The sequence below is a fragment of the Leptonychotes weddellii genome, chromosome 16 (genome assembly GCF_054177405.1).
Source record: "Leptonychotes weddellii isolate Sample4059 chromosome 16, ASM5417740v2, whole genome shotgun sequence".
NCBI classification, from domain to species: domain Eukaryota; kingdom Metazoa; phylum Chordata; class Mammalia; order Carnivora; family Phocidae; genus Leptonychotes; species Leptonychotes weddellii.
The window spans coordinates 17,052,772-17,074,784 of record NC_138384.1 but is presented as its reverse complement, the minus strand read 5'-3'; the positions used below and the strand labels follow the sequence as shown (position 1 = coordinate 17,074,784).

Sequence of the window (22,013 nt, the reverse complement as noted above, 5' to 3'; positions counted from 1 at the left end):
TTCTCTCTCGCTCTGTCTCTCATGAATAAAAAAAAAAAATCTTTAAAAAAAAAAAAAAATTAAAAAAAAAAAGATTTTATTTATTTATTTGACAGAGAGTGTGAGAGAGCACAAGCAGGGGGAACGTTAGAGGGAGAGGGAGAAGCAGGCTCCCCGCCAAGCAGGGAGCCCCATGTGGGGCTCTATCCCAGGATGCTGGGATCTCGTGATCTGGGCCGAAGGCAGACACTTAACTATCTGAGCCACCCAGGCGCCCCCAAAAACTTCTCTATAAGCATTCCAATCTAATAAAAATCCTAACTGGCTCTTTTTGATAACAGTTTCTAGGCTGGCCAGGACTAGGATATAGTTTTGTTTGTTTTTAAGATTTTATTTTTAAATCTCTATACCCAGTGTGGGGCTCGAACTCACAGTCCAAGATCAAGAGTTGCACGCTCCACTGACAGCCAGCCAAACACCCCCGATTACCTTGTTTTAACCTTACCTCAACCCTAAGAGATAGGTAGTTTAGATTTTATCATCACTGTTTTACAATGGAGAAAATCAGAGAGGTTAAGCAGTTTGCCCAAGTTCACATGGTTTCCAACTGGTGGCACCAGAACTAGCTCTCAGTCTTGTGACTTCCCTGCCAGTATCTTTCCATAAGACATGTTGCCTTTGAAGTCTGGTCAATGCTTCATTGTATTCCTTTTCTTTTAACACAGACTCAAACAAAGGACTTTTTATTCCCTTCCCCAACCGGGAAATAAAGGATTCCCTAATGAGTACTTCTGCAACCCAGGGCAATGGTATACCAGATCAGAAATTAGACACTTGCCCACTGGGAACACAGGTAATGTATTCACTTTCCTGTTGATCTGTTGACTAGTCAATGATTAATACTAACAATTCATTGACTTTCAATTATTTATGAAGGTCTAGGAGGACTTGTTTGATGAAGGCATTTTAGACCCTTTAAAAGGAAAGAAGGGCAGACAGGATGCAGAGGACCTCCTCCATTAATTTCAATCTCCCTTTTCCTCTCCCCTACTAGGCCATTATCAAAAGTGGTATATTTATACATACAACTTTTAGCACATGTTAGGCCAGGTATTATGGCTCTCAAACAGGGATACAACAGTTAGAGGTTTTGGCTGGTTTTAAAATTTCTCCTCTCTACTCAATGTCTCCATCTCCTGTTGACTTACTCCTTACATTTTTCTCCTCTGGCTTTTTTTTTTTTTTTTAGATTTATTTATTTATTTGAGAGAGAGAGAAAGAGAGCATGACCTGGCGGGGAGAAAGAGAGAGGAAGCAGACTCCCCGCTGAGCTTGGAGCCCCACGCAGGACCCTGAGATCATGATCTAAGCCGAAACCGAGAGCCGGAGGTTCAACCTACTGAGCCACCCAGGCACCGCTATCTCTGACTTTTAATTACTGCATCTTAACATCTCAAGGGTGGCTTTCCCAAAGCTGCCTCTTAATTGGAACATAAAAGAAGAAAAGGGGTAAAGATGGCATAGAAGTTGTGGGCATTGGGGAGGTAGAGATTGTGCAAGATGAGGCAAGAATTAAGAATGAGTTTTTAGGGACACCTGGGTGGCCAGTCAGTTAAGCATCTACCTTTGGCTCATGTCATGATCCCAGGGTCCTGGGATTAAGTCACTCAACAGGCTCCTTGCTCATTGGGGAGCCTGCTGCTCCCTCTGCCTGCTGCTCGCCCTGCCTGTGCTCTCTCTTTCTCTATCTCTGACAAATAAGTAAATAAATATCAAAAAAAAAAAAGAATAAGTTCTTAGTGAAAAAATTGGTGGGAGGGGGATACAACCATTATCTAAGACTCATTTGTATGAGTGAGTATGATGCAGGAAGCAGAACTACTTTATATTCAACTTCTCCTTTTGTCTGCATTTTTTTTTTTTTTGATAAATTATGAGCAATGAAATTCCTGAAAATAGCTAGAAGGAGAAAAAAAAGAATCAGGGTGCCTGGGTGGCTCAATTGGTTAAGCGACTGCCTTCAGCTCAGGTCATGATCCCGGAGTCCCGGGATCAAGTCCCACGTCAGGCTCCCTGCTCAGCAGGGAGTCTGCTTCTCCCTCTGACCCTACCCCCTCTTGGGCTCTCTCTCTCAAATAAATAAATAAAATCTTAAAAAAAAAAAAAAAAAAAGAGTGAAGGGCTCTGATTAATCCACATTTGGATTATCAACACTGTACTAGTAAAAAGTTAGTAAGATTTTTTTTTTCAGTTTGAGTTTACAATACCTTCATCTTATAAAAAGACAGATTAGGGGGCGCCTGGAAAGCTCAATTGTTAAGCGTCTGCCTTCGGCTTAGGTCATGGTCCAGGGGTCCTGGGATTGAGCCCAGCGTTGGGCTCCCTGCTCAGCGGGAAGCCTGCTTCTCCCTCTCCCTCTCCCCCCTGCTTGTGTTCCCTCTCTCTCTGTGTCTCTCTCTGTCAAATAAATAAAATCTTAAAAAAAAAAAAAAAAAGATTAATATTTAGTTGATTCCTTTGTTTTTGGATATTCTCTTTAGGTAACTTAGAAACTATCTCAATTACTATTTTAAAATAGTATTTGTTTTAAAGGAAATGTCTAGTATGGTCACATCTGGATGCCCATTAACTCTCTTTTCCTAAACATTCAACTTTTTTTCCTTGCAGGAAGTGGCAAGAAGGGAGATCCCAAGTGACAATCACCAGGAAGATGGTAAGTATTTTGTTCAGGGAATATTTTTCTCCACACTAATCAGAGAAACCTAGAAGTGATGAGATTTGGGAGAAGATGGAGATGTCTCAGCCCTGGGGCCCTGTAAGGTCAACTAACTCTGCTTTTGTTGGGGGCTGCCCTGGATGCTTAGTGACCTGTGAGGCCTTTCTGACTGAAGAGTGAATATTCTGACTTCCTTTGCTCTTGACTTTTTTACTGGCTGGCTCTTCCTTGTTTCTTTTTCTTACCTTTCTTGCCCTCTTTTGGATTTATTATGTTTTTATTCATCCATTTTTTTCTCTCTACTGGTTTATTTATAAGTTATACACTGTTTCAATACTTTTATTATTATTATTCCCCAAACTACAATATGTGCCCTTAACTTATATAATTAAAAAATTAATAACTTAACTCTTGTCTTGGATAATTTAAAGACCTTAAAGTACTTTACTCCTTTCAGTCTCTCCTGATTTAAATATTATTATTATAGATTTTAATTCTCTATATTTTTAAACCTACATGAAATTGTTCTTATACAGTCAATGTTCATCTAAATTTATCTTTGTATTTACCACTTTGTTCTTCATTTCTTTTTTCATCCTAGATTTCCCTTCTGAGGTCAGTTTTCTCTAGTTTATAGTATGTCTTTTAGAATTTCCTTTAGTGTGGGTTTATTCTGTTGAAGTCTTTCTGTTTTTGTTTGTGTGAAAACGCCTCTATTCTACCATCATTCTTTTTTTTTTTAAGATTTTATTCATTTATTTGATAGAGACACAGTGAGAGAGGGAACACAAGCAGGGGGAGTGGGAGAGGGAGAAGCAGGGAGCCCAATATGGGGCTCGATCCCAGGACCCTGGGATCATGACCTGAGCCAAAGGCAGACGCTTAACGACTGAGCCACCCAGGCGCCCCTCTACCATCATTCTTAAAGAGTATTTTGGCCAGGTATAAATTTCTAGGTTGGCAGTGATTTCTTTCAGAATATAGAAGGTATTCCACTGTATTCTTTTGTTTTTGCTTTTGAAAAGTCAGCTGGAGGTCTGTCACTCCTGCAAGGATAATCTGTCTTTTTTTCTCTGGCTGCTTTTAAGATTTTCCAATTGTCTTTGGTTTTCTTCAATTTTGGTATGATATGTGGATTTCTTTTTATTTATCCTGTTTGGTATTTATTACACTTGAATCTGTGAATTGTGTCTCATTAATTCTGGAAAGAGCTTCAAATATTGTTTGTGTCTTAGTCTTTCTATCTGTCCTTCTGGGACTCTTGATTAAAAAAATATATAGTAGAGATCTTTACTTTGTCCTCTTTCTCTTTTTCTCTTATTCTTTTATATTTTTGGGTGGGGGGATTCTGATCTGCATTCTGGATAATTCCTTCTGACCCATCTTTCAGTTCACTAACATTTTCTTCAGCTGTGTCTAATCTGCTGTTAATCTTGTCTGCTGAGTTCTTAATTTCAATAGTTCTATTTTCAATTCTCTAAGTTTTATTTTGTTCTTTTTCAAGTTTGCTGTGTCAGTTTTTATAAACAGAAAATTTCCAGCTTGTTTTATATTTCTTCATACATAGTAAACATAGCTGTTGCATAGGCTATATCTGTTAATTCCAGTATCTGAAGTTTATTGTCTTTTTTTCTACTCATACTTATGTTGTCTTGTTTCCTTTTTTGTTCCTTTGCTTTGGCTACCTTTGCTTTGGCTATTTGCTACATATTTGAAAAACTATTTATAGGAATTATTTAAAGTCTTACATAAAGGTATCTTTTCCAGATCAGATTTTCATTTGCTTCTACCAAGTACCTGGGACACTATCATTCTGGGATCACTTAAATCCAAGCTCAAAGCTTAAGGTTCCCCATTAATCCAGATGATACAAACCTGGATTACCAGTCAGTACAAGGGCTGGCTTACTTCCAGTTTACTTTTACTCTGAAGGTTGCATTCTGCTTGGGGTTCCATCTTAATGTGTATGTGGGGAGAATGGGGCGGGGGTAGGGATGGTTTGTCATAACTCCTCACTTTGGATGGATGTTGAACTTCTGTCCCTGTTATCCTAAAACTTCTGAGGGTAAATGTGACTTTCAGTGCTAGTCTTACCTACCTATGTGTGTCCTTGCTATTTCCTAGATTTTGGCCTAGAAAATCCTCACCAGCTAACAAGCTCTTTGATTCTTTAAGAACATGTATCATCCCACTTTCTTAATGTCTTCAATAAGAGGCACAGTCTGAATTATCTAACCTCATCACTTGTTAGAATCTTTTTGTTACATAAAAATATTGTTCTACAACCTTTCCCTCACTGTGTAGGCTGGCCCTGGGTAAAACGTTGATATTCTGTAGGTCCTATAGAGATAAAAAGTGCTTGATTCTACTTTTTTTAAGTTAATGTGACTAACTCAGTTATGCTTCCTAAGGAAGACCTTTAAGCATATGAAACTCTGAAAACTCCAAAGAGTGCAAAGAATTCTTCTACTTGCCCCACTCTGACACTCTTTAGAGACAACATACAGTTGTCTGAAAGAAATGCTTTATAGCTGGTTAGGGATTTTCATAGTTTTGGATTCCCTGCCATTTAATTGGCTTAGGATACTGGTTCCCAGTGTATGAACCTAGAACCTCTGAGTGGAGTTTGGGGGTGGGGGTGGGCTTAGCATTATTGTGAGGAGTCTATGAAATCATAAACCTACCAACTATTGTCTATAGACTGAAGACATAAGATCACAACTCTTGTCATATGGGGTACACCAAAATTTTTATATGAAAACAGCATCTAGAAAAACTCTGATACTATAGTTTTAGGAGGAAATGCCTAGGGGATTAGGTTGACATGAAATTTATCTCCAGAATGTTAAAGATTCTTTACTGTTTACACAGTGTCCAACATATTTTGTTGTTGTTCCATGTAAAAGTCCTTTTATCATTTTATGCTACTATTTATCAAAATTATAAACCGGGCGCCTGGGTGGCTCAGTTGGTTAAGTGACTGCCTTCGGCTCAGGTCATGATCCTGGAGTCCTGGGATCGAGTCCCGCATTGGGCTCCCTGCTCGGCAGGGAGTCTGCTTCTCCCTCTGACCCTCCCAACCCTCCTCCCTCTCATGTGCTCTCTCTCTCAGTCTCTCTCTCTCAAATAAATAAATAAAATCTTAAAAATAATAAAAAAAAATAACAAAATAAAAGACACCTTCTTTAAAAAAAAAAAAAAAATTATAAACCATCTCTTCCTGAGAACTTTTTCTGGTTGGCAGAGGTATGTCTAGTGAACAGAGGTACCCTAACTGAGCCAAGCAGAATTCTCATTGTATTTTGTGTTTTCTTTTCCCCTTGGTGGTGGTTAGAATTTAGACACTACTCTCCTCGTCAGTCCACGGTCCGATCCCCAGAGAAGATGTCTCGAGAAGGCTACCGACTATCTTTTTTGGACAATAAGTCTTCAGGTTCTTCTCCAGAAAAGGATTTGATACTAAAATCTGATACTTACCAGCTTACCCATGATGTCTCATTGGGTAAACGTCTGGATGTGGGTGATTCTAGCCAGATCCATCCCTTTCAGTTACCTGCAGATGTTGGTCTAGAAAATTATGATAGTCATTATTCTCACAATCTATCCCTGCACGGAAGTCTTGGAAAAAGGCCTCAGAGAAGCAAGAACTACCGAGAATATAGCATAAAGCCTTCAAATGACATGAAGGCCAGCGCATCTCATTCCTTTGGAGACTTACTGACTTCTCTGTCAAACCCTGACTCTGGCACCGGAAGGCTTTTGAAGCTTAGTTCAGGTAATAGCTTCCTGTCAGTTTATAGGCCTTTTTCCTAGTCATGAGATAGAGATATAACTGGAAACTTTGGAGTTAACATTTCTTAAATTGTATTAGCATTTCTTAAATTTGATTTTGGGGTATCAGTAGCCAGTGAAACCTCCAGAAATCTGCAGGATATAAGTTTAACATGATAGATACATTATTAAAGAAAACTTGTAGACATGTGAGCTTCATAACTATGTACTATTATAGCTAAATAGAATACCAGGACATATTTCTAGTTGTGTCTAGTCTTCTCTGGCCGCAGTCAGAGCAATATACTTCACATACTACTTAACAGTGAAGACAGAAGAGATGTATGTTTGTTTTGTTTTGTTTTTTAAGATTTTATTTATTTATTTGACAGAGTGAGAGACAGCGAGAGCAGGAACAGAAGCAGGGGGAGTGGGAGAGGGAGAAGCAGGCTTCCCGTGGAGCAGGGAGCCTGATGTGGGGCTCGATCCCAGGACCCTGGAATTGTGACCTGAGCCGAAGGCAAACGCTTAAAGACTGAGCCACCCAGGTGCCCCAGAAGAGATGCATGTTATTCTCTAGCCCCTGCTTACTGCTCTCATGTAGGATTGGAGTATGGGGACAGTTGGATTTTAACCAGAGTTGGGATTTTGTCAGGTGGAGAGGGGGAAGGGAAAGGATCCATAGAGTTGAGGGTGTATAGTGGGGAGAGGTTATTATGACCATTGGAATCCAGGTGGGGTAAGGTTGAAGTGAGACAGGAGAGAGTGGAAAGGCAGGGTCATCTCCCAGCCTGTTTCCTTCACAGATCTGTATGCCACAACCCGTTTCAACAGTGACCCTGCTCTGCTGGTAAATGTAGAGCAACAATTATCTACCAGTCTCAGTGACTTAACACCAGCACCTGGCTCTTTGCCAAACAACTCTGCCCTGGGAGACTCTCTACGGACACGGCTGTTGCCTACTGGGACCTCAGAACACAGAGAGAATCTGACCAAGAGGTCATTAAGCCCATCGAGGAGAGGATTCAAACGGAAGGACAATATCCCTGCCACCCTGAATCCAAAGATTGGTTTCAGAGATGCTACGGGAAGCGAGGCAAGTATTGGTTTGTTTGTGCTTGTGCGACAAACACATCAAATCCAAGACCACAATGGCGTTCTGTTGAGGGTGGCAATGATTCTGACCAAGGGTACTACAAATTCAAAGGGATTTTTAGAGGCCAGTGGTTAATACTTCCAGGCCAAAGCCTGTGAGTCTTCTGCCCTTAGGAAAGGCATTCCCTTTCTGCTGCATTTTCTCATTTCTGTCACAGTGAGAACATTCCCTAATCTACTTCCAGAGCATAAATTTTGTGGGGACTCTGATAATAAGAAGTGACAGAGTTTACCACAGCAGGGAATGCAGAAGTTGCCAGGGGCTCTGGGTTGGCTGAAGAGTGAACTCCGTAGCACTGATGTTTTTAATCTTAAAATCTTAAATCTTAAATTATTCAAAGTTGCTTTTTATAAACATATAAACATATATCTCATATCTAAATGAATACAAAATAATTTTGAGTTTTACTGGACAGATCTACCTATACATTTTTCTATATAAGATTCTTACTAAATAAAAAGTATCTTTGGTAGTGGGTCCAACAATAACATTTAACATAACATTTAGGGACGCCTGGGTGGCTCAGTCGTTAAGCGTCTGCCTTTGGCTCAGGTCATGATCCCAGGGTCCTGGGATTGAGCCCCATATTGGGCTCCCTGCTCGCCGGGAAGCCTGCTTCTCCCTCTCCCACTCCCCCAGCTTGTGTTCCCTCTCTCGCTGTGTCTCTGTCAAATGTAAAAAAAAAAAAAAAAAATTATATATACGTTTACATATCTCGTGTGTGTGTGTGTGTGTGTGTATATAACATTTAAAATGTTATAGGGGCGCCTGGGTGGCTCAGTCGGTTAAGCATCTGCCTTCAGCTCAGGTTGTGATCCCAGGGTCCTGAGATCCCTGTGTCTAGCTCCTTGCTCAGTGGGGAGTCTGCTTCTCCCTCTCCCTCTTCCCCTCCCCTCCGCCCATGTTCTCTGTCTCTCAAATAAATAAATAAAATCTTTAAAATGTTATAGAACATTTATGTTTATTCTATATTAACACACTAAATATAAGCTTATGAGTAAAAGTTTTTTAAATACTCCCCAGGGGTGCCTGGGTGGCAAAGTCGGTTAAGCATCTGACTCTTGATTTCATCTCAGGTCATGATCTTGGGGTCATGGGATCAAGCCCCACATCAGGCTCCACGCTGAGCCTGGAGTGTGCTTGAGATTATCTCTCCCTCTGCCCCTCCCCTCGTGCTCTCTCTCTCTAAAATAAATCTTTTAAAATACAATACAATAAAATACTCCCCATTTTTGGGAGGTCTGGCTGGCTCAGTCAGTAGAGCATGCGACTATTGATCTCAGGGTCATGAGTTTGAGCATCATGTTGGGTATAGAGATTACTTAAACTAAAAAATAAAAAATACTCCCCATTTTATGATATCTAATATGTTTTTAAAATGTTCTGCAAGTTTAATCTTTTTATACTACATAACTTAATATATTGAGCCATAGATGTAGGTGTCAAAACTTATTTATTGCTTTCTTCTAAAAATCTCTACAGAAAATTATAAGAGTATACTGTTATCTTTGAAATTATCCTTGAATAAACTATGTTTGCTTGGACATATATAACATTCTATTCAAATCCAAACTGAAAGATGACCCCCCCCTTTTTTTAATGTTAACACTTTAAATGTCCAGATTCTTATTTCCCATATTGTGTAAGAATGACAAATGGTTGGTGTTTTGTTTTTTTTTTTTTTCTTGAGCCTCTTTCTAGTGACCTGGGCAGTTTGCATGGTTTGCCAGGAAACCACAGTCCCCCGATCTCTGCCAGAACCTCCCATGTGGCCACTGTCCTCAGACAGCTTTTGGAGCTTGTGGATAAGCACTGGAATGGCTCTGGCTCTCTCCTTCTTAACAAGAAGTTTCTCGGTAAGTGAATGCATTCTCAGCTCCTGGAGAAGGGCTCAGACCTTGCTTCTGCTCTGTGTTCCTATAAAAGCCACTCAGTCCCCTTAACTTGCAAGGAAAAAATTGTTCCCATGATCACCAAAATTTGTCAGCGGCACAGTAATTGACAAATCTGCATTTTTCTTATAATCTTCCCTTGTGTACCAATTGTTTTGTCCCTTTTATGACCTTTTGGTAGTCTTTGGGTAAAATGTAGAGTGATGAGATATGTAAAATAGAGTGTGGTGGTATTAATGATTATGAAAGGATTTTATGGTCCTTGGGACAGTGCCAATAATAAATAGAATAAAAATTGGGTTTGATCATCAGAATTCTAAGATGCCTGTTGAAATGTTATGATTTGAAAAACTTGAATGAATAAATGACTTGGACTCTTCTTAGGGCTTCTTTTTTAGGAACTTGGAGGAAAAATCGTACTGCAAATATTGCCCCCACGTGTTTATTTGTTGTTTAATGGAAAAAGAGTTCAAGGAGATCTTGGTGGTGGTAAACGTTTAGGAAAAACTGGAAACTTTAAAGTTGTTTGGGCTCAATTTTTTTTAATTGCTAAAGGGACACACAGAAAAAGTCTTAGTATAGTTTTCTTCCCACATTGACTCTTTGCTCTCATTTTTTAGGAAATTATCCTCAGGAGCCACTCATCAGTGACTAGAGAATAGCACAGGGCTATTTAGGGTCTACTCATGAAGGTCTACTGTTGTTTCTCCATAGAAGGCATGGGATAGAATTTCTTATCCATTATGAAACACCTCTTATAGATACTTTGTAAATTCTTGTAAAAAGGAAATATTGGATTACCATATTTATCCTACAGAGCTGGTAGTTATTGACTAGGAATTCTGTGCTTTAGCTTTTAAGATTGGCCCGTGTGCCCAACCTGAATTTTTGGCAGGTCCTGCCCGAGATTTACTTCTGACTTTGGTAGTCCCTGCTCCTTCCCAGCAGTGGTGTCACTCACATCCTGAAGATATGTCAAAAACCTTCCGCAGGAGAGAGATGGAACTGAAGGAAGCTGGGCATGTGGTCCCTAATGACATGGTATGCCTCTCTCATCTTCCTTTCCTACTCTTTCTTTACTAGAATAGGACAGAGCAGCAAAACTAGAACAGCTTTGTGCCATAAAGATCATCATCACCATGAACCTAGATGTTCGGGAACCAAAATACAGAGAAGTCAGTCAAGGCAAATCAGGAACGTAAAACTTGCCAGCATAGAAACAACTTGGAGGTTCTACAGGGATGATTCCCTAATCCTAGCCCTATTCCAAAATTTCTGAAGAAAGACTTGGAGAAAGAAAAAAGAATGACCTTAGAATGAAAATACTTAGGTTCATATTTTCAAAGGTTATGATTTAATTCCAATGAGGGAAGGCCAATATCTCTGGGATTGTCTTTCCTCACTTCTGATGGAACAGAGAGCCCTGAAACAGGGGCCATTCCTAGAGCATCAGGCTGCTGACTTTGGGAAAGGAAGAAGGGACTCATATCCTTAGGCTTTTTCCTTCTTTTCTTAACATAAGAGGATTTTCACACACCAACTTGAGTTTCTAGAAACTTTAGATAGGTGACTCAGAATTGCTGGCCACTTGTCAAAAGAAGGACTTGTCCTGCAAGAGTAGTGGATAACTCACAGGAAAGATTGCATCTCCTTGTGCTGTTTGTTTGCTGCCCTTGAGCTATGTTTACCAATGAATTAAAATTCTAATGAGAAAGTCTGAGAGATGCTGACCTCCTTTTAGTTTATCACTAAACAGAGGAAAACATCTTTCAGTCTTCTAAAAGCCCTCCACAGAATTTCAGATTCTTAATGTATTTGTATTTTGTTTTCTCATCTAAAGGAAAGTTTGAAGCAAAAACTGGTCAGAGTGCTAGAAGAAAACCTCATTTTGTCAGAAAAAATCAAGCACTTGGAGGAAGGTGCTGCTACCTTGATTGTGAGTGGGCACCAGTCACACACCTATGGTGAGTTCAGGAAAGCAACATGTGGTGTCCCAAGACAACTGTTTTATAGATGACCCCTTTAATAAGCTTCATCATCTAGAGGTCACATGGCTTCCTAAATGGAAACAATCATCTTGCCTCAGAGAGTTGTAATGCCAGTGGCTCGAGTTACCATATGAAGCTCTTTGTCAGTGTAAAGCAAGTACGGATGTTATTATTGTCATTATTTTTGAGATTGACACTTTCTGATTATAGCAGAAGATCATGTTCTGTGGGCACCTGGCTGGCTCAGTTGGTAGAGAGTGTGCCTCTTGAGCTCAGGATTGTAAGTTTGAGCCCCACATTGGGTGTTGAGATTACCTTTTTTTTTTTTTTAAGATTTTTATTTATTTGAGAAAGAGAGAGACAGAGTGACAGAGATAGCGAGAGAGAGAGAGAGAGCACAAGCGGGGAGAAGAGGGAGAAGCAGGCTCCCCACTGAACAGGGAACCCGATGTGGGCTTGATCCCAAGACCCTGGGATCATGACCTGAGCCAAAGGCAAAAGCTTAACCGACTGAGCACCCAGGCGCCCCACATGTAGAAATTACTTAAAATTTAAAAAAGATCATGTTCTTTATAGATAGTTTGAAAAATATAAGGAAAGTATAATCCCATTACCTGCAATAACTGCCATTATTATTTTTGGTATATTTTCTTTCACCATATTCCTATACATATATTTTTAACTTAAAATTTGTGAGGGGCACCCAGCTGGCTCAGTCTGTGGAACTCTCGGTGTTGTGAGTTCTAGCCCCATGTTAGGTGTAGAGATTACTTAAAAATGAAATCTTTTAGGGATGCCTGGGTGGCTCAGTTGGTTAAGCATCTGATTCTTGATTTCAGCTCAGGTCGTGGTCTCTGGGTTGTGGGATTGAGCCCCACGTTGGGCTCTGCCCTCAGTGCGGAGTCTGCTTGTCCCTTTCCCTCTGCTTCTCTCCCTGCTCGTGCTCTCAATCTCTCTCTCAAATAAATAAATAAAATCTTTAAATAAAAACTTTTAAAAAATAAAATTTGTGACTTGATGTTTTAAAAATAAATAACATACAACAAAATGCACACTTTTAAGTTAGATGAGTTTTGACAAATATATATATTTTTAATTCCATCCCAGTCAAAATACAGAACATTTCTTTTACCTCAGACCCTTGTGCAGTGAGTTTACCCTACTATCTATCCTAGGCAATCACCAATCCGATTTTTACATACTAATAATATTTATTTAATGGCAAAAGCATTTCCTGTAATATCACATGAATAATTCTAAAGAATTTCCAAACATTCAGTAGACTTGAAATGAAATGCTTAAATGAAGACCTGAGTAGAAATACTTCTCTGAAATTGTTTCTTCTTTTCTGTTGGAGCTGAGAGTCTTAATGTTCATTATGATAAATAATGCCCCTCTTTATGTACATTAATTTCAGACTATTTTCCTAGAAGACATTCCTAGAAGTAGAGTTAGTAGCTCAAAAGATGTGGACATTTTTGGGGCGCCTGGGTGGCTCAGTTGGTTAAGCGACTGCCTTCGGCTCAGGTCATGATCCTGGAGTCCCGGGATCGAGTCCCGCATCGGGCTCCCTGCTCGGCAGGGAGTCTGCTTCTCCCTCTGATCCTCCCCCTCTCATGCTCTCTGTCTCCCATTCTCTCTCTCAGATAAATAAATTAAAAATCTTAAAAAAAAAAAGATGTGGACATTTTTGAGGTTTTTATTGCATATTGTCAAATCACTCCCAAGCAAGGTTATTTCAATTTACATTCACTTCAGCAGTGAATGTATTTGAATGCCCTTTTCACTCCATCCTTGCCCACACTCCGGTTTTCTGTGTTTTTGTTTTTTTTACTTTTTTCCCATTGTGATAAGTGAAAAATAGCATACCATTGACATCTCGATTTGTACTACTTTATTATTAGCATAGTTTAGGCCAGTATTTTAGATAAAGTCTACCCTTGGCTTAAAACATCTAGCTCAACACCCCTAAGCAAACATCATGGGCACTTGGATTTATATGAGAAAGTTGATTTGGAAGTCAGCACTGAATTTCCAGAAGAAACTCATCACTATCTGAATCTCACAAGCCTGAATAATCAAGGCATCTCCCCTAAGCTACTCTGAAAATAGATGTTTGTTCATTAGATACCTACTTTGAATCAGCCACGAGGCCCAGTACTGTATTTTGGCTTACTGGTGATAAATAGAGCTGTTGCAGCTCTGTTTTCCTCCTTCTAGAACCTTGCTACTCAAAGGGTGATCCATAGATCAGAAACATTAGCATCACCTGGGAGATTGTTAGACATGTAGAATATTGGGCTTCACTTCAGACCTATTGAATCAATCTGTTTTTAACAAAATCCCCAGGTGATTTGTAAGCATATTAAAGTTTAAGAAGTACTGTTCTAGAAGACCGACTTCCTTAGGACCAGAGTTCCTGTGCTTTTACCTACTTCATTATTGCAAGCATCGGTAACATATTTGGGGAGCTAGGTATGAGTGTCTTGACTACAAATTCAGTTTCTGCAAGCAGTCATTGAGTTATTACTATGTGCCTGACACAGTTCCAGATGTTTTCACAGATTCTATAAGGAGTGAAGTATCTACATTCACAAACTAAAATGGAGAATATAGAGAACCTAATATGTGTTGACTATGCTAAATGATGATTGAATCCTCACAACCGTGGTGGGGCAGGGTTATTAGCCCTAGTGAAACTCAGAAAAAATAAACTAATGCACAATATTAAATGGTTGAATTTTAATTCGGATCTCTCTGTTCCTAAGCCCCATATCTGCTGTCTCTAAGGGAGGGAATGGTGAATGGAGTGCAGAGACGGAGGCAGTGGGGCCCCCAATTCTTTAAGATGGCCACCTGACTACTTAAGCTCTGCTCAAAGATAGTGGCTTGAAATCCTGTTCACACCTGGCTACTGTACCCTTTGTAGATGATCTTCTGTGCAAAAACCAACAGCTGAACATGCAGGTGGCTTGCCTGAACCAGGAGCTTGCCCAGCTGAAAAAGCTGGAGGAGACAGTGGCCCTTCTCCATGAAAGTCAGAGGTAGGAGAGGGCCTATCTAGCTGGCTTCTGGAAGCAGATATTTACTTTCCTTTATCAGCTTTGTCTTATTTGATAATATCTATATCCTTTTCAAATTAACTCCATTCTGTGTGGAAACCTCATGTATCTAGGTGTATCTGTGTGTAAACCTTCTGTATTCCAGGACACATGAGGGACTAAATGTCTTTGCTGGCATTGGTGAGTTACAGCACCTCAATAATAAGTAGTTTCTCACTAGATCCAACAGGACCCTTGTTTGAGTCAGCTAGCTTTTCTTGGTCACTACGTGCCCCTAAAATCAGCTGTCTGGCTCTTCTGGAAAATGCCTGCCTCCTAATGATCTCAGAAGAGACATCAAGCACTTAGGGAGAGTGACGGAAAGTCCCATGTATTTGTTCTCTTCAGAGGAGCTCAACAGCATCAGCCTCTTCAAAGAACGGCACCTCAGGATGCCAGCTAGACAAATCAGAAGAAGCCTCAAGACTAGTGGTACATTTACAGAAGCTCTTGACATTTTGAATTGCAAAACACCTTCACTATGAATTTGAATGAAGTTTAAATATAAGAACCCCATCCCCAAACCTTCATCCCCAAACTTTACTTCATGAATACCTAGTGAATTAGGATAGCTTCATGTTCAGAGAATTAGACCCAGACCCATTCTAGATGGCTTTTTTAAAAAAAACCTTTTCATTATAATTATTTCAAACACAAAAGTAGAGGAAGTAGCATAAAGTCATCCTTCTCAAACTGGGGTATCGGAATCACCTGAAAAACTTACTGAAATGCAGATCGCTGGGCCAGAGTTTCTGACTCAGGAGGTCTGATGAGGACAGAGAATTGCATTTCCAATAAGTTTCCAGGTGATGTTGCTGATTTGGGGACCATATTTTGAGAACATTAGGGTATATCTCTTTAGGTGATGTACAGTCAAATTGCTGTATTTTAAAGTAACTTGAAATAATTCTTCTGTGTGTTGTTAAACCATCAATTCAATATACAGCCTCAATTTGTTTCATTTTGCTTTTGATTCATAAGGAATTTAATTGTTCTTATTTAATCTTGTTTTATAATTATGTAAAACATTTAAATGGCCCCAAAGTCAAATCTACAAGATGTTATCTTATTCAGACAAATATAAAAAACATACTGTTGTTTTAACATTTTATCTTAGAAATCAGTTTACAGTAGTATATAGAGTTAGTTCTCCTTCCTTTTTATAACTGCATAGGACTGCAACTGTGTTTGTCTTCTATTGATGGACATTTAGGTGGACAGTGTTTTGCTGTTATAAATAGTGTTGCAATGAACAGAATTGTGCATGCATTTTTTTTTTTTTTGGTTAGTCTCTGATAGCTTTTAATATTACATGGTAATACAGAGTCCAAGAATGCTGTCATGACTAGCACCAATTAGTTAATTAGGATAAATTAGATGAAGTAGAAGTTAAGATTTGGGGATAGAAATTGGAGGCCTGGTCAGGTGCCAGTCTTCCAGTACTTCTACTTACCTCATCATGAAAGTGCTTTGGAAAGAATAGAACAATCACTATAAAAAACATGAACTATGTTATTTGCTACAGTCAGTCTGGAACATAAACAACTGTAATGAAGAAAGAAACTGTCAGCCTGCTTTTAAAATAACCCACTCATAAATCGGTCAGTTCTTTCTATTTAAAGATGTTACTTCATTTTACATTTGTCTTTAGTAAACATTTCTGAATAGTAAACAGGTCTGAATAGCATCTACTTTGCTTTTATGATTTCATGACTGTCTTTTTCGCCCATGCCTCAGATCCCTGGTGGTAACTAATGAGTATCTGCTGCAGCAGCTGAATAAAGAGCAAAAAGGTTATTCTGGGAAAGCACTCCTGCCTCCTGAGAAGAGTCATCATTTGGGGAGATTGTCACCCTTGGGGAAAAGCACGCTGTCTTCCTCCTCACCAGTGGCACATGACACGGGTCAGTATCTAATACAGAGTGTCTCAGACTCTGTTCCAGAGCCTAGTTTATGGAGCTAGCACTGAGCACCTTCTCTGCAGCTTCCCCTCTCAGCCTCGGGGGGGCTCTCGGTGTCATTGCCACTAGTATGGTGGTATTTACTCACAAGATTAAGAAAAAATCTTACTCCGATTACTTTGTATTGGTCCTTTTTATTTCTTTTTTTATCTCCTCCCATCGGGTCATTCTTTCTCCCTGCCCGCAGAAATACTTGGCACTTAATCCTAGGCATCATGTCACATAGAAACATTTGGCTGAAAATGTTGAAAAGGAAAAAAAAAATCAGACATTTTTCTGAGTGTCACTTGAAACTATGTAGTAGAAGGTTAAAAAAGAACATCAATGACCAGGTGTGTTTTATGTTAGAACAAATTTCAGAGACTCTGTATTGATTGGTTCATCAAGCATGTTTTGAGTTTCCTCCCACCATAGTGAAAAGGTGACACTGTCTGGTTTCAGCTTAGGAGCAGCCAACAGTTTAGTTGAGAAAAGCAAAACTCATGTGATGGTATTTGGTATTGGTGCCAAACAGGTCTAAATACAAGCCCAAAGATGCCCTGGAGAGAGAAAAAGAGAGGGACAGAGAGAGAGGCAAAGGAAAGAATTCCCACTCTGGGAATTGGAGAAGGCATCAGTGAGGACTTGTCTTATGAGTGGAAGTTTGCACAATTACAATGGTAACAGATAGAGGGGGCACACAGAGTCTCCCAGACCAAGAATGCAGAGTAGAAGAGTCTGGAGCCCCTGGAGGGATTGCAGGGCAGGGAAGATGTGGGTCATGATGCTGGGAGAATATATAACCAGGGGACCTGTCCTAGCCTGAGAGGTATGGTGTCAGGAAATGTCCGCTAAAGAAATGATCTTTTTTTAATTTTATTGTTATTTATGTTAAGGAATCTCTGTGCCCAATGTGGGGCTCAAACTTTTGACCCCAAGGTCAAGAGTCACACGCTGTTCGAACTGAGCCAGCCAGTTGGAAGAGAAAGAAATGATCTTTCAACTGAGACCTGAAGAATGAATAGGAAGTCACCAGACAAAGCACAGGGCCAAGGGCAGAGGAAATGGGAAGGAACATGGTCCATTCAGGGAACTGAGGCGCTGAGAGGAGATGAGTAGAAACTAGACTGCAGCACTCCTTGAAGATTTTAGATGGGAAGGCAAAGGAGTGACATTTGTGTTTGAGGAGCTTTCTCTGTAAGAGGAATGGGTTGAGGGCCATGTGGAGTTGGGGGAGAACCAAAGAGGAGGTAGAGATGTGAGAGAAGACTGGTGTGGCCCAGACCAGAGATGAAGCTTCCAAATGTTAGCTTTGGGTTCACTTTATACATGAGTACCCTGTATTTCAGACCTGAGGCATAATTTTTCTTTGACTCGTGATTGGTTGGGCATTTAAAAATCAATGGGAAAGATAATGAAAGTGGCTCTAAGTATGTTTCTGTTTCAGGATAGCCCAGGCAGCTAATGTTGCCAGAGAGCATGTAGAGGGTGAAGGACTATCAACCTAACTCCATATTGTGCTTCTCTTCATCTCCAGGGTCGTGTCAAAGAGAGACAGACAGGTGGAAAGATTACATACTTATTGCTCCCCTGACCTGGTACTCTGCAGGGAAGGAGAGCTATAGCCAAAATAATGAGACATGAAGATCACAACCAAGATCACACACTTCTAAGTTATAAATAAAATCCACAGACCTCTGAATTTAATGTGGGTTCCCAAAAGAAGCATGTACAGAGGAGCTATAAGTTTCTTTGAGGTGCATGGCCCTTTAGGAGCTCGAGTGAGCTCGTACTCTGTGGAAATAGTAAGAATCAGCCCCCTTCCTGACTTTTCTAGGCCTGCCTTGGCCCCATTAAGAGGACTCCAAAGAATGTAAGTCTTGCCCAGGTAGGGTAGCCTCAGCCTGTAGCCTTGTAGCCCTGAGTTGTCATATTTCAGGGTCCTGGCACAGTACACAGGCCAACTTACTGGGAAGACCACTGAGGGAAAAATAATGAACTTCTTTCTCAACCCCCGCTCTCCCTTCCTTGCCCTATGGACATCAATAATGCCAGACCCCCAGAACGGATTTAGGGTACCTCTAAGGAGGAGCAGACTGAGTCAGTAACCTTTCACCCTATTTTCTATTCTCACTGAAAGTGGCTGGCCCTGCTCCAGGCCAGGCACCTCTCTAGGGTTGCTGGCCACGTCTGGGGAAGTCAGCTATGTTTCCCAATTTCCCTTGGTCCAGAGGTCGGGCAGGGTTGGGGGTGTCAAAGGGCCAAAGAGTTGTTGCCCTGTGGGGCTAAGTGGGTTCAACATGGAGTGGGGAAGGCTCCTGAAGCAAGTAGAAAGTAAGTGGAGAGGGATTCCTCACCCTAGGCCCTGCACTGTTGGGAGAAAAAAGGAAACAGGGCTGGGATGGAAACTGGATTCTCAGGGAAGTTCTGTGTCCAAAAGGAGGAGCAGGGCCAATCTGACAAGTGTAGCCTTCTTGCCAGCCAAACATAGAGTTTTAATGGTTCCATCCCACAGAACCTAAGCTCTCTTCCTTGCCTGCCTGCTTTGCTAGCAGGGGGACCCAAAGCTTTCCACCGTGAGGAGACTGGAAGATGGAACAGTGGTAACTGAAGGGCTGAAAGGGCATTGTTTGGCCAGTCGATGCCACATACCAGATTCTGCTAGACCCATCAGTCTTTAAGGAGTTTCCCGGCTCGGAGGGCCTTGATTGCTCTCAGGCTCCATAACTATTTTTCAGGAAGAAGAGGGGCTTTACTCCTATAAGGTGGAGTTTTGGGGCTCAGCCTGTTCTCTCTCTGGGCTCTTCTAAGCCATGTTGCCGGTCACAGGAGGAGCTGAGCTGCTGCTCCCCTCTACATTGGATGGTACTCTCACCTGCAGCTTACCAGCCTGGACCAATTTGCAATACAGTTAAATTCTTTTCACTGAGGATATTTTAACAAATGCAAGCCAGAAGGATTTGGGTTTCACTCTTATTTTGCTCACTGAAGTTTGCAATTCACCAAATTCCACAAGGCTGGATAAATCATTCCTCTTACTGTTTGCTGGTGGGAGAGGTAAAGGTCTTTGAAACTCCTCCCTGGGCATAGTGATGTGGTCAGCTGAGTCAGGAGGAGCCCACAGCTGTCAGCTGTTAGGCAAGGCTCTGCTGTGGCCAGGTGCTGACCTCCCCCCTGTAATTCCCATCTCATCTCCCCAGTGTCCCTGCCCCAAGCCATACTATTCCTCTCCGTCCCCACTCCAAATAGAGTTGGGCTCAAGGGACTCTGGGCATACCTGGCGCAGGAACATCCCAGAACAGTCTGGGATGAGGGAATAAACAGCTGTACTGCTTTGCTGCCTTATCCACATCAGAAAAAAAACATTTGTGAGTATGTATCTGTTAAGCCTTTTCTGGTACCCTTGGTAATTGCCCTCTCCTGGGCAGGCACTAATTCCCATCCAGCCTGCTTGTCCGCAGGAAGGAAGGAGAGTTGGCCTCAAAGCCTTGGGCTTGGGAATAGCTATGGCCTAACACCCAGAGCCTCAGAGAAGAAAAAAAGGTTGATCTGGGTTGATCTGGAAACTTCCAGGAGTCCTCAGGGACCAGAGATTTCCCCTCCCTCCTCCCAACCTGGGATGTTGAACAAATGGGAGGGAATCAGAAGAAGCCCCTTCACTATTGGACACCCTGTTCACATGCCAAAGGCTGGTGTTGGGTGGCAGGCTCTATCACTGGCCATCCAGCCCCGTTTTTGGAAATCAGTATTGGGGCTTGCTGTTAGAAAAAGCCTGGCCTGGGGCAAGAGGCATGGTTCTGGGCTTTATTCTGTAGAAGCCCCTTCACTCTCTGGGCCTCAGCTATAAAATTAGGGAGTTGGACTATCTACTCTCTAACATTCTTACTGGTCTTGCATTTTCTGACCTTCTGAGCTAGACCCCAGAATGACTAACTTTGGTAGCCCCATTGAGGTGGGGACCTGTCAGCAGGCATAGACCTGAGGCCTGGCACTGGGCCCTCCCCAACACCTGGCCCAGGCCTAGTCTGCTGTCTCATTCCTCTTTCCTGGAGAGGCCAAGACTGAACCCTAATAGGATGGCAAGCTGTGATGTTAGGACTATGGGTCAGGGCTGAGGTGAGAGACCTTAGATTTCCCTAAGGAGCAGCCCCAGGCAGTCTGGCTCTGTGCTAATGGAAGGGGCCTGGTGTGTGTCTTTTTCTGGGCAGGGTTACCAGTGTGATGATCAGCAGAGAGTGATATGCAAGTGAGTGGTAACACAGAGGTCAGCAGGGTGTGAATGTCATTAACCCCATTATTATAAACCTGACCAGGCCATATTGGTACAAAAGGTGTCTTTATTGAGGTCTGGGTAAGAATTTGGCACTTGGCCAGAGCAGCAGCTTAAATATGAGGCAAGCACGCAGGGGTTAGCCATGCCCGGGGCTAGGGTGGGGCAGTGGGGCTGTAGGCACAGACTCTCCCCAGCCAGCCAGAAGTCAGGGAGGAAAGGGGAAGGGGACGCAGAGCAGTCTGGGTCAGAGGCCTGGTGGGCTGGCCCTGTGGAGCTGGGCAGAAAGCACTGAGTGGTAGGTCCAGCAGGGAGGGGACAGGGCTCTCTTGCTCCACGTGCCCTTTAGGCCCAGGCCTGAGGCTCTGCTGGGGGCAGCCGCACTGGGGGCCTTCCCAGGCCTCACTTCTTCACCTTAGCATCATAGGTGCCTGCATTTTTGTAGGCACTCACATAGCCGCTGTCATCCAGGATGTCCTGACGCCCAGCAATGCCCTTGCCCTTGCCGCTCTCATCGAAGCGCTCCTTGTGGGAGCCTGTGTACTTGCTGGTGTCGGTCAGCCGTTCCACAGCACCTCCGGTCTTTGCTTTCTGTTTGGATAGAGTTCCAGGGAGGCCTGGTTAGGGAGCCCAGCCTTCCTCCCCCAGCCGTGATTCCCTATATCCCCCTCAGTGGCCACCCAAGACCAGCCAAGGTACTTACGGTGACGCCCACATTGGCTGGTTCCTTGCCTGCCACCAGATGGCAGATAGCATCAAAGGCTTCCTCCTTACTCTTCCCTTTGAATCGCTTCATTGCCAGCTCTTCTAGGGCCTTCTTGAACTCCTCATAGTTGATAACCCGAGCAGACTTTCCCCTGCCAGGTATGTGGGCACCATGAGTTTTCCCCCTTCTCCATGTCTTCCCTGGTTCCAGCCCCCCAGTTCCCCACCTTCTGGGAACATCAGAAGCAAGGACTGCCTGGGGCTCACTTGACTTTGGAGAAGACGATGTCGACATCCGTCCCTGTCACGGCCTTTCCGTCAGCCACCTTGCAGTCCTTGCACAGCTTGGCCCAGTTCTTGCCATTCATCTCTTGCCCACTGGCCTTGGGGTCACCATGGATGGCAAATTTGCGGAAGCTTTCCTCCAGCCCAGCCACATCTGTGCTCGTTGCCATGCCACCCTGCAGGGGGGGGACCCACCTCAGTCACCTCGCA

At 42.2% G+C, this 22,013-nt stretch overlaps 2 protein-coding genes across 5 annotated transcripts in view; one reads left to right on the top strand and one right to left on the bottom strand.

Moving 5' to 3' along the window:
* The window catches only part of LRRC36 (leucine rich repeat containing 36), a 51,953-nt gene that overhangs the window by 27,485 nt on the left and 2,455 nt on the right, over window positions 1-22,013 (top strand). Inside the window, exons 6-15 of one of the 4 annotated variants that reach the window (XM_031036986.2) lie at window positions 705-832; window positions 2,647-2,692; window positions 6,030-6,470; window positions 7,273-7,562; window positions 9,313-9,478; window positions 10,368-10,555; window positions 11,355-11,478; window positions 14,432-14,546; window positions 16,341-16,507; window positions 18,081-20,618. In XM_031036986.2, coding sequence (XP_030892846.2) covers window positions 705-832; window positions 2,647-2,692; window positions 6,030-6,470; window positions 7,273-7,562; window positions 9,313-9,478; window positions 10,368-10,555; window positions 11,355-11,478; window positions 14,432-14,546; window positions 16,341-16,507; window positions 18,081-18,187 — 1,772 coding nt within the window. In that variant the 3' untranslated portion in view covers window positions 18,188-20,618. Of the gene's footprint in view, window positions 1-704; window positions 833-2,646; window positions 2,693-6,029; window positions 6,471-7,272; window positions 7,563-9,312; window positions 9,479-10,367; window positions 10,556-11,354; window positions 11,479-14,431; window positions 14,547-16,340; window positions 16,679-18,080; window positions 20,619-22,013 lie in introns of those variants that run through there. The other 3 variants (XM_081806466.1, XM_006741517.3, XM_031036989.2) reach the window with 3 other exon arrangements.
* TPPP3 (tubulin polymerization promoting protein family member 3) lies at window positions 20,863-21,973 on the bottom strand. Its single transcript, XM_006741488.3, has 3 exons — window positions 21,786-21,973; window positions 21,517-21,670; window positions 20,863-21,404 (listed from the first exon to the last, which is right to left on the bottom strand). The coding sequence occupies exons 1-3, from the start codon at window positions 21,971-21,973 to the stop codon at window positions 21,216-21,218; spliced, it is 531 nt and encodes a 176-aa protein (XP_006741551.1). The 3' UTR covers window positions 20,863-21,215.